At 40.3% G+C, this 12,790-nt stretch overlaps 1 protein-coding gene across 2 annotated transcripts in view; it reads left to right on the forward strand.

The window, feature by feature from the left end:
• Positions 1-6,308: 6,308 nt before the first annotated feature.
• adamts6 (ADAM metallopeptidase with thrombospondin type 1 motif, 6) overlaps positions 6,309-12,790 on the forward strand; it is a 124,132-nt gene continuing 117,650 nt past the window's right edge. For both annotated transcript variants that reach the window (XM_088319701.1, XM_088319702.1), the window contains exons 1-2: positions 6,309-6,505; positions 11,146-11,582. In XM_088319701.1, coding sequence (XP_088175827.1) covers positions 11,483-11,582 — 100 coding nt within the window. In that variant the 5' untranslated portion in view covers positions 6,309-6,505; positions 11,146-11,482. The remainder of the gene's footprint in view (positions 6,506-11,145; positions 11,583-12,790) is intronic.

Genomic DNA, 12,790 nt, shown 5'->3' on the forward strand with positions numbered 1-12,790 from the left:
TAAAACTGTGAGTAATGTCACGCGAGTGGGTCCTTTTTCCTGTTCTAGTCACTGACAGATAAAAAAATGATAATAACATTAACAATAATAACAATAAACTAAAACCAAAAACAAAGGGGAAAACAGGTGAAAGTAAGAAATATAACAACAATACTACTACTACTTCTACTACTACTAATAATAATAATAATGATAATAAAAATAACAATAATAATAACAATAATAAGAATAAACTAAAACAAAATCAAGGGAAAGTAAAAATTATTATAACAATAATAATAATACTGTACTACTACTAATAATGATACTACTGATAATGATAATAATAATTATATTGACAATAATAATACTATTACTGCTACTAATAATAATAATAATAAACTTAAACAAAGGGGAAAACAAGGGAAACTATGAAATATGATAACAAAAATAATAATAATGATACTACTGCTACTACTACTACTACTACTACTCCTACTAGTAGTAGTAATAGTAGTAATAATAAAAATTATAATTACAATCATGATAACAAATACAATAGTAATAAACAAAAACAAAAACAAAGGGGAAAACAAGTGAGAAATATAATAACAATACTACTACTACTACTACTACGACTACTACTACTAATGATAATAATAATAATAATAATAATAATGATAATAATTATATTCACAATAATAACAATAACAATAATAATAATAAACTAAAACAAAAAAATAGAAAGTAAGAATTATAATAACAATACTACTATTACCACTACTACGACTACTACTACTAATGATAATAATAGTAATAATAATGATAATAATTATATTCACAATAATAACAATAACAACAATAATAATAAACTAAAACAAAAAAATAAAAGGGAAAGTAAAAATTGTAATGACAATACTACTACTACCACCACTACTTATATTAATAATGATAATAATAACTATTTTAACAATGATAACAACAACAATAGTAATAATACCAATGCCACCACCACCACCACCAACAACAACAACAACAAACTAAAACAATAAACTAAAACAAAAAACAACAACAATAAACTAAAACAATAAAGTAAAACAAAAAACAACAACAACAACAATAAACTAAAACAAACAACAACAACAACAACAATAAACTAAAAAACAACAACAACAACAATAAACTAAAACAAAAAACAACAACAACAATAAACTAAAACAATAAACTAAAACAATAAACTAAAACAAAAAACAACAACAATAAACTAAAAAAACAACAACAACAAACTAAAACAAAAAAGAACAACAACAACAATAAACTAAAACAACAACAACAACAACAATAAACTAAAACAAAAAACAACAACAATAAACTGAAACAAAAAACAACAACAACAACATTAAACTTGAACAAAAAACAACAACAATAATAATAAACTTAAACAAAAAACAACAATAATAATAATAAACTAAAACAAAAAACAACAACAATAATAATAAACTTAAACAAAAAACAACAACAATAATAATAAACTAAAACAAAAAACAACAAAAAGAAAAGCAAAACAATATTGCAGTGTTGGGGAATATCTTAAATGCTCGAGTCATTCTTCAAAGTCCAGTCTTCATTGTTCTTAAGTGGTGTCCTTACTTTTCTTATAGTCCATCCATTTTTACCATTTGTCCATGAAATGATGAAGGAGGGAGGTATGCGTCAAGTCAAGTCATGTTTATATGGAGAGCCCGTAATCCCAAAAAGTCTCAAAGACTCTAAGGACTACAGGCTACCGTTAATTTCCCTCTATGTTCCTGCTTGGAGCCTTCACTCGGACAATGCTGGTCCACTAGTGATCCCAAGAGCCAAGAAGGAATCTGCGGGTTCAAAAGCGTCTCCCATTCGGGCCCTGGTGCTGTGAAATGCCCTCTGAGATTCCACCTGGGACCTCAGTGGAACTGTGTAAATCTAGGCTTAAAACACACTTCTATTCAATAGCTTATGAATGATGTTGACCGCAGGAAGCTGTCAAGCGGACATTCTTTTACTACCTATATTTGATTACCTTCTCAAGGTTTCTTCATTTTCTTCATGCTGAGTTTTTCAAGTTTTTCCTGCCCTCATGTAGGTTTTTGTCATAATTACTGATGCGGGGCACCTGAGTCTGCTCCTTTGGCGCCAACTACCTCGGACGCTGATTGGCTGCCTGTCACTTTTTAAACCCCTTCTCTTCCTGTCACCGGTTGTCAGTCCGTCTGCGAACCTCAGCTCACGCTAGGCAAGACTTTCGACTCTTACTCTCTCCTGTTCTGATTCCCGTCTGTTTCCCGGCTCCGACACATTTACTTAACTTGACTACGTTTTTGCTCCCCCGTCCCTGCCACAGATCTGTTTTCCCCCGCTCTCGACACTGCCTTCGCCACGGAAATACCTGCTCCCCGCGACCAGCGATCTATGGATCGTGTGTACTATCCTTTCCCTTCTTTCAAATAAACTAAGAGAAACACACGCAAGTGGGTCCTTTCTTCGTTCTGGTCCTGACAGTTTTAGATCAGAAGATGGTGTATTCTAATTCAAAGCGCAGTCCTCTAGGAATCAAAAGGACTGAACTATTTCAAGGAAGTTAAGTATTTCCGACGCTGCGTTGTTCACATGTTTTGCATTACTTTTTGAGTATTATTGCTATCAAATTTTGGGGGTGCCTGGGTAGAATTTGGGGGTTCCCGCTCACGTCCTTGCTGTTCACAAAACATTGATGTGAAATTTTGTATAGGAATGTTACAACATCCTCAATTAAGGGGACGGCAGTAGCTCAGGAGGTAGAGCGCCCAGTTCGAATCCCAGCTCGTCCGTATTTCATGTCGAAGTGTCCTTGGGTAAGACACTGAACCCCTAATATCCCCAATAAGCAAGTTAGCGCCTTACATGACTGCAAGGCTGCTATTGGGAAATGTGGAGCACATTGTAAAGCGCTTTGGGAAGTCATTGACTTGAAAAGCGCTATATAAATGCAGATCATATCATCATTGACAGGTCACACTACTACCTTTTGAACGCAAGAGGTCGCCACCTGCAAAGCAAAGTGAGTCGTGTTTGGAAATTGACCACAAAATCATCACTCGCATGAGACAGATCGTCACCACAAGTCTTCCAGTCATTATGGAACTCATTACCGGATTTTTTAATAACTACTCAATTTTAAAAAAGGGCAATTATTAAATGTTGCTTGTAATCAGGACAACCGCAGCTCGGCATTGTGGGTGACATCAGGATTACTAGTAAGTTTTTATTTTGTGCAAAACAAGCGCAGGGATGATTTGAAGAGGGGCCACATCTGCATTGACGTCAACCCCCCTAAAAAGAGAGAGAGGGGGGGGGGATGCAATTTGAAAGCGGGGTGAGTGCGTTTTAGAGAACTGGCTTTTTCGGCTGGATTCACTTAAAATAGTCTTTTCTTTCGGCTCCCAAACGACTCTTTAGATTGTTTTGATGCTTTCATCCCTGTATCACCGGTTATTATGTATTATTACGCACATATTTACTGAGAAAAAGGTAAAAGTAAAGCAGAAAAGATGATAAAAGAAAATAAATACCTAAATAAACAAAATATTAAAATAGGACAAAAATAAAAAGAACAATTTTTAAAGGAAGAAAAATGTCATGGTTGCCATGGCGCCCAATTGGCCCCGCCTGTGTGGTGCCAGCTGCAGCTTGTTGACGGATTGGCTTTCTGTCTATTTTAAGCTCAGCGCTCTCACGCTTCCTTTGTCAACAAACTTCTGCCCCGCAAAGCCTGGGTTTTGACTCGGTCCTGTTCCTGTTGGTCCGGTATTGTTCCTGTTTATTTTGTCCTGTTTAATTTTGGTTTCCAGTTTCGTGTCCGTCTATTTTTGTCCTGTTTATTATCTTCTCCAGTTTTTGTTCCTGTCTAGTTTCTCCTGTTTATTTTCAATATCCTGATTCATTATCTATCCTGTCTGTCCTGTCCTGTCCGGTATCGACCCCATCCGTCCGATATCAACTCGGGCAATTGGAATCGATCTCGTGGGTCTCTGGCTTCCTGTATTTCCATGCCAGACTGCTGCTCAACGTGCATGGCTCCCCATTTCCCATAAAATAAAAGGTTTGTGTGAGAACGTCACGCGTTTGGGTCCTGATCCCGTTCTGGTTCTTGACAAAAATGGAAACGGGATAAGAAAAAAAACTAAAACGAAACAAGAAAAAGAAATAAAGAAGAAAATAAGCTAGGGACAGAAGGGAAATCGGTTCATTCCCAATAATATTGTGACATTATGCACAAAATAAATAAATATTTTGAAAAAAACTGTTTTTCTTCTAAAGTATTTATTTTTTCACTCTACAGGGAACCCTCTAATTAATTTAAACTTTGAACCCTACGATACTAACTCAGAATCAATCAATCAATGAATCAAAACAAATCTAAATGTTTTTGCACGAACGACAGTATTCAGTTTTAAAAATCACGCCAAACAATATTCCTTAATAAATATACAGTGGTAACTCTACTTACGAATTAAATTGTTTTGGGACTTGCTTTGTAACCTTAAACATTTGTAAGTAGAGGCGCTTTTTCAATGTAAATGCGCTAATCCGTTCCAAGCACCGCAAAAGTATGATATTTTATCAATAAATCATCAGAATCAGAACACGAAACATTTACATGTTAGATTACTGCACAATAAACAAAAAACGAGAGGGACATCATGTGTTAAAAAAAAACAAATAATAAAGGAAATGATAAAAATATGCATTCACGTTTTAACTGGCCTCTTTGTTTACTGGTCCTGAGCAATGTTTTTTGCCTTGCGTTTCTTGAAAAACTGATCCAGCGATGTCTGCTTTTTCCGGCTTTTGCAAATCTGTCGGAAACATGTGAGGCAGACGTCATGATAATGAACCATAGCCTGACCTGTCACCACCTTTTCTGGGTGTTTCCTTTCTACAAATTCTGAGATTTTATGGGATTTTGCCAAAATGTCATCAATTTGGGCTGATGGAATGATGGCTGCGCCTCCTGCACGGCGTTGTGTGTTTCATCTATTATCTCTTACTTTGTTACAATGGCCAGATAAAGTCTCTTCCTCTTCTTTTCTCCTTGTCCACTTTTCTGCATGTCTCTCATGATGTCCATTGTGAATGATTGTCATGATTACCGATATGAATCACCTGTGCCCGCTCATTTGGGGCCAATCGCCGCAGGTTCTGATTGGCTCCCTGTCCCCACTTAACCCAGTCATGTCGATCCCCTGTTGTCAGTCCGTCTGCGAACCTCTGTGTATACAAGGCAAGCCTTTTTTGACCCTGACTCCCGCCTGTCCCGTTTTTGCTCCTGTTCGTCTCCCGCTACAACCTATTTTGATCCTGACCACGTCTGCACTCCCGTCCCAACTTACAACCCATTTTTGATCCCGACTGCGTCTACTCTCCCGTCCTGGCTTCCGACTCGTTTCCGACCACGCTTTGCTCTCCCAGTACCGGCTACTGACCAGTTTTTCTGTCCCTGACACTCCCATCGCTCGCTACGGAAGATCCGCTTCCGTGTTCGGAATACAATCCGAGTACGAGAGCGACTTGCTTCCCGCACCCAGTGAACATTGGCGCTGGGCGCTGCCTTTCCTCTTTCTTTAAAATTGTGAGAAAACGTTAAGCGATTGGGTCTACCTTGTGTGCTGGTCGTGACAATGATAGCTCTTCGTAGTGGTATACCATAGAGTAGACTGCTTACAGAGCAGGAAGGGGATACGAAGAGCATGCCGGGATACACAACGAGTTGCCAGGAAGAACTATGGGAACGGCAAACGGCATTTTTGACTTTGTATCCTGAAACGCCTTTGTAACTCGAGGCAATATTTTCGTGTTCAGGTACTTTTTGACCTAATAATTTATTATGTAGAGACGTTTGTCAGTATAGGGACTCCTGCACGCAATACGATCATGACACTCGTTCTGTCAGAAGCGGATAAGGAAAACCGACTGTTTGTTCACGTGAAGGGGAGTCAGATTCAGCAGGGGGAGTTGGAATTAGGCTCCAAGAGCCAGCTTATGAAGCCGTATTGTTCGCGGACGACACACGACTACGATGAGTAGGAGCAGAGGAGGCAAACTTCCCTCCTCCAAATCCGAAAAACCTCCTCGCTCTCTCTTTGCATGCACGAATGCATGAGCGCCTGCAACCCCCTCCCCTCCCCCCACACACCTCGCACCCTCACCCCTTTCTCCCCTCCTCTTGCAACCTCAACTCACTTTTTAAGCCCGCCCGAGTGAAGATTATAACGGCTCGGAAATAAAGAGAGCCCCGCTGGAGGAGCGCACCTTTTTGTTTTGGTTCGGAAGGAAGAACCACCGGCTGGATCCACAACACCCCCCATCCCATGCGCGGGTGAGAGGATGAGCGAGGATCCCCGCGGGAGATGAGCGCAGCAACACCGAGCCGGCCGGTGCGTGGTCGGGCGGATTTGGGTTTTTCGGACGCGCGTCCTGCACCAGCGGAGCGGAGCTGACCAACAACCTGGTAACATAAACTTAACTTTGCTTAACTCCAAGACAGGTGCCTGTTGTTTTTTGCACTCGTTTTAAACGGTACACCTGCACAAGGATGGCTATTCAACTGAACGATGAATTTGTCATTCTATGAATGAAGATGAGCTTAATCCTGAAATGGATGACAAGAATTTAAGGGTTTAGATCAGGTGTTTCTAAGAGGAGAGATCCTTCTTGTTACCCATTATCGCTCTAGGAGCACCCTGTTTGATTTGCACTTTTAAAAACTCAGCTCATCTTGTTATTACTATGCTGTTACTATGTTTTTACCTGGTTTATGTAGTAAGTAGGGTTAAATCAGTACAGTCATGGGCGTAACCAGACCGTTTTGGTGGGGTGATCAAGCACCCCCTAAAATTAAAGCATTTATAAAACTATCTTTCCCTTATTAAAAGACAGGATCGGCTTTAATGTGATATGAAAAATGTTACATGTTTTTTAAACAGCCCAGCGGCTGAAACGCTCCACTGCCTTGAAATGGTGCAGTCCATTTGATTCTTAGCACAACTTTTCATATTTTGTTTTGTAGTATAACTGTATATCTTTGGTTGTTGTTGTAGTTTTCTAGACATTCTGCAGTAAATTGTTTTGATAGTATTTCTGTATTTTTGTAGTATTTCTGCCCCCCAAAAATCTGTTGAAGTATTTTTGTAGTATTTCTTACATTATTTTTTTGTAGCAGTGTTTTTGTATTGTAGTATTTTTGTAGTATTTATCGATTCCAATTGCCCGAGTAGATATCGGACGGATGGGGTCGATACTGGACAGGACAAGACAGACAGGAATGAATATGAAACAGCATAACGAAATAAACAGGACAAACTAGACGGGAACGAAACTGGAAACCGATGTTTAACAGGACAAAATAAACGGAAACAATACCGAACAGGAAATACCAACAGGGAAACACGACCGATTCAGAACCCACGTTCTGCGGGGCAGAGGTTCGTTGACGAACTGACTAAGGAATAATGAGAGCACTGAGCTAAAAAAGACGGAAAGCCAATCTGTCAATGAGCCACAGCTGGCGCCACACGGGCGGGGCCAATTGGGTGCAATGGCAACCGTGACAGAACACAATTTTAATATATAGATTTGTAATAATTTGGGGGTATTTTGTAGACTTTTCCAAAGCAGTCTTTTTGTTGCAGACACACAAAGGGACAATGTGGACAAAGTTGTCACCAAAAATCATGGTTTCATCCGCTTAGTCTCACTAAGGTCACAGGTTATATACATATTGTCGTTATATTTTTGTTTGGCGAGCCAGATGAAAAAACCTGTGGCCTACGGGATGTAGTTTGCCCACGCTTGCTCTGGGTTCTCAGAACCCCAAAAGCTCTGAACCTGAAATCACCTCTGGGCACAGTCAACCACTATCAAAATCATTTTACTTGAGAATCACAATGACCTAGCCAGGGATGATTTTCGGTTCAGAGCTTTGGGGATACTGGGTGTCTGGATGGCTTTTTTCCCCTTTCTTTTAATTTAGTGATTTAGGATGATACAACACTGTTCAGGAGTGTCACATCCAATTTGTGAACATCACATTACACTTTGGGGTTCACAGTAACACCATTACTGTCAGGACCAGAACGGGAACCGGACCCACTTGCGTTGCATTTCTCACAAGTTTGAGAAGAAGAGAAAGGGCTGCGCCCACGATCCAGTGTTCACTGGACGCAGGAAGCATGTCACTCTGATACCTGGATTGTGCTCCGAACACGGAAGTGGATCTTCCGTGGCGAGCAATGGCGGTGTCAGGGACGGAAAAAGCGGGTTGTTAGCCGGGACAGGAGAGCGAAAACGTGGTCAGGGTGGGAAGCGAGTGGTAAGCCAGAATAGGAGAGAAGACGAAGTCGGGGACAAAAGGAGGTCGGAAACCGGGACGGAAGAGCAGATGTGGTCAGGATAAAAAAACGGGTCGAAGGCGGGGACAGACGGGAGCAAAAAACGGGATAGGTGGGAGTCAGGGTCGAAAAAGGCATGCCTACTTTTCACTGAAGTTCGCAGACGGACTGACTAACGGGACAGACAGGACTGGGTTCAAATACAGATCGGGAGCCAATCAGAACCCACGGCAGTTGGCGCCAAAGGAGCGGGCACATCAGTAATCATGACAATTAATACACCATGCCCAGTTTTTACTCGTTTATTTCTAATACACACACATAAACATACAGAAGAAGAAGCATGGAACTTATTAGACAATGCATTCTGTTTAACACCTTATAGTTCCAGTGAACATACTATCCTCGTAAACACCTTAGCCTCCACAGACTCTGCCGCTATGCCGCAAGTGACACTAGCAGAGCGACCGAGGAGCAGGGCGAGAGTGGTGCTAGGAATCAAATGGATTGGACCATTTAAAGGCAGTGAAGTAACTCTAACTCTGCGTTATTGTTATTTTTGTTTTACTTAAAAAAAATATATATATTTGTTGACATCTGCATGTATTCTTATTCATAAATGAAAAAATGGAATAGGCCTTCAGGATCAGCCCCTGGGCCACAGTTCTAACCCAATGTTGCCCCCGACTCAAAATAATTCCCCACCCTCTGCTATACACAGTTCAGAATCCCCAGAACTTCATTGAAGGTTTGTTGAAAATGTGAGACTTTAACCCAGGGGTTAAATTTATCAGAAAACGGACCAGAATTGGTAAGCTGAAAATGTGTGAGGGACGACTATTCGGTCTGGCATATTTGAACAGTCTTCAATAAATTCACCCTCCGTGTAAGGTTTGCCATGCTTGGCAATTGGCGTTGTGACCTCAGAGCTCGCCTTTGTAGCATTTTCATTAGAATCTCAAGGTCTTGGGAAAAACGCACTAGTTGCCGATAAAACAGCTTACTGTTGCTTCACCTTTTCACCGCGTTTGTTTCCAGTTAGCTTGTCGCCATGTTTCGTCTGGCAGGGCCTTTTGATATTATATTCTTTGAAAACAGTGACAGTCTCTTGGCAAATTAGGCAGATGCAGTAGTTTATTTTTTCTTTCACACAGAATAAAGGAAACAGTCACTTGGCCCCAGATTAAGCAAAGTTCCAATTTCTCCATGCAGAAATGAGCGGTATGCAATCGCTGTTCACTCCAAACACTATCTGTTTTGGAGCTGGCCTCACATGTTGTGCAAATGGGATTCGCCATTTCAAAAGTTTTGTGTTCCTTCAATGACATCACAGCTCTAGAGGAAACAGGCGAGATGGGTCAACTTTGAGACTACGTTTCTCTATCCCCCATGGTTTCATATTTTGGTGAAAAAAATACTCAAATTTTTAACTTGTCCTGAAAGCGGCCAGTTCGGTAATGGGGTAAGCTAAAATTCACACAGAAATCCAAGGCTAATGTGGCCATCATCTGTTGAAACGGGGAATTTTCATGTACGAATGTATTTTATACTGTTTCTTTTGAACGTCTTCATATTTTGATCTTTAATCTCCACAAGGGTGGTTGTGTCGATCAGACGATAGCATATCTGTCAAGCTCCAGGGCTCCATGCCCTTAAAAACTGTCGTATTTTCCCTTGCAAAATACAAAATAATCTTACACCATATATTTTTTTTCAAACGTGTTTATTTATGTAGTTTAACATGTTCTATTGTACATGTGTTTCGTTATATCATTTATATTGTTAATTAACATTTTGATGTGAGATACTGAGTTGCTCGACTTGAATGAGGTTTATGATAAAAAAGTTAAAAAATGAAGTAGCTTGGACGTTCACTGTAGAAGGAAAAACTACATGCAAATATAATTAAGTAGAATAATACATTTTCTCATTCAAATTATCAATTCATTTTCTGCATTAAATTATTGTTGGTAATATACTGATTAAAGGGATAACCACAAACCTGTCTTTTTTTCATTTTCTCCTTTTATACTTCCTTTTTTTCTTAACTTCTTTATACAACATAATCATTTGTAATATAATGCATCAAAGCGAGTGAGCCGTTTGAGAGCCGGCTCTCTTTAACCAGTCTAGCCGAAAAAGCCGGTTCTCTAAAAAGAGACGGACTTCCTTTCACTACACAACTACCTCATGGAATCCAATGTTTTTTAAGACCACATGTATTTCAAATTTACTCAATCAACCTCGCCTGTTGTTTTCAGATCAGAATGACTTACGGCGTTTTAATTCAGGTTCGGCCATTGCGACTTGATGATTGTATCCAAAGAAAATTCAAAACGTTCAAAATGCTGTAATGTAGGCCTACTGCTCTGCTTTCACTTTGTTCATGTGTGATCGGAATGAGGCATGATGGGAAATCCCCAGGCGGCAGACGCATGCGCACAGTAGCATCAAACTGCTCGCTTCGTTTGCAACCAAAAAAACGATACAGAGATAGAGGCTACCGCGGCGAACTCGTTTGACTTGATTGATTTGCAGTTTCGTGATAGTCGGTGTATACCGGATGGTACCCATCATTGACAAATTTGCGTTTTTCCGTACGATTTTCTTGTACGTCGTACACGTCTTGAAATGCATAATAAACGTACTTTGTACGGCAAAGACGTACAGGTTGACAGGTATGCTATAGTCCAAATAGCTCAATAACAGAGTGAAAACTAGAAACACTCGTCCTCATGCCTTTGATGGATTTCCCTGGCAGGAATGCAGATGGACGGAGCGAGGAGAGTTTCCGATCTAGAGCTTCTTCTCCGGAGTTCCACCTGATACCTGATGGATGGCCGCATTTTGGCCGGGCTGCGGACATGAATCGTGAGGCCTCGTGGAAGCTCTCGCCTCCGGGAGAATTCTGAGCATCCGGGATAGAATCTTTTCTTTGGCCCCACCAACCGCGAGGGGACGCGGACCACGGAGTTGTTATGGTTTGGCCTCGGACTGAGCGCGTGTTTGTAGTCCGACTCTAGCGCCCTCTTCCCCTTCCTCTTCCGACCCATCCTCACCCGCCACCCTTTCCCTCATGTCCCAGTTTTCCGAGAATTATGGAAATTTTGTGGAAGACGCTGACTTGGACACTGAGCCTGGTGGTCATGGCTGCTTCTGAATTTCAGAGCGCTGATCGTCCTTCGCACAACTCGCAAGGTAGGATGTCGAAAGAAATCTTTTCGTACGGGTGCTTGAAATCCTTGAATATACTTGAGTTTTAATGTTGTGTTTTCAAGGATTGAATCGTGCTTGAATTCTCTTTGAAGTGATGGTAAATGCTTGAAATTGTTGCCATGTTTCTTAACAAGTCTCCTTCAAAATGATGCAAACATTGCTCTCTGGTTGCTTCTCTTTGTCGTAGAGTTTCTTTTCCCTGGTGATTAACGGCAGTTGGCATTAGTTTGTATGGCGTTCACGCCCAAGAGAACAGTTGCATGCTACACCTGAACAGGGCACTATGTGTATTAGTGCGAGGATTACCTATCAATTGTTGGAGATTAATTACGGGCCATGCAAAAAATTAAGATGATTAATTCTAATGGTCAGAACTTCCTGGATGGGAAGATATATGTCTCAAAAACAATTATATTCACAATTTACTCAAGGTTTGAAAATCATACGATATCATCTCGATAAATGCACATACAATATTGTAAATCACAGACATATTCGTGTGTTTTCAAAATACTTGATTTACACTGGATTTTTTCTTTAAATGGTACTGGAGAAATTGGTAAATTGCCTTTGAAAGACCTTAAAAGGTTCTTGAATTTGGTCATAAAAAAGACGTTTGAATCCTGCATTCTTAAAGGTAATCCCAAATTCTTAAACGTGCAAAATTTGAGGAAAAAGTACACGTTTTCTGCCTAAAATCTATATATATTTTATCAGCATATTTCAACTACTTTCCGAGATTTTGAAAACAGTATGTCTTGCTTTTGTAACACAGAGATGTCATCAGAGCAACACATGCACCCAAGCCAGTCGCCATATTGTTTTACGAGTTAAGTAGTAAAGGAGGTTTAGAGTGTTTTAGGCCACGTTTTGGTAGTTTTTGTGGAGAATTCCTAGGCGTTGTGTCACAGGTAGATGCAGTAATGGTACAACAAAAGGCGGAAAAATACGAGGCTACCCGACCCAAAAACACGTGGTGAGCAGCCAGGCTAACCAGGAACCAATAATGAAATTTGGCAATGGGGACAATAATAAATGCGAAGCTGGTCAGGAATAAATGAAGGGGCCTGGCTAAACAGGCACTGATGTGAGGCTAGCTAATCAGAAAAGACGTTTTGAGCAGCCTGTCTGACCGGAAACCAACAACAAAAAACCAAACCAAGGAAAACGTCGCTGACCCCAGGCTAGCC

Source organism: Urocampus carinirostris, chromosome 16 (assembly GCF_059441175.1).
Source record: "Urocampus carinirostris isolate Australia breed hairy pipefish chromosome 16, RoL_Ucar_1.0, whole genome shotgun sequence".
Taxonomy (NCBI): domain Eukaryota; kingdom Metazoa; phylum Chordata; class Actinopteri; order Syngnathiformes; family Syngnathidae; genus Urocampus; species Urocampus carinirostris.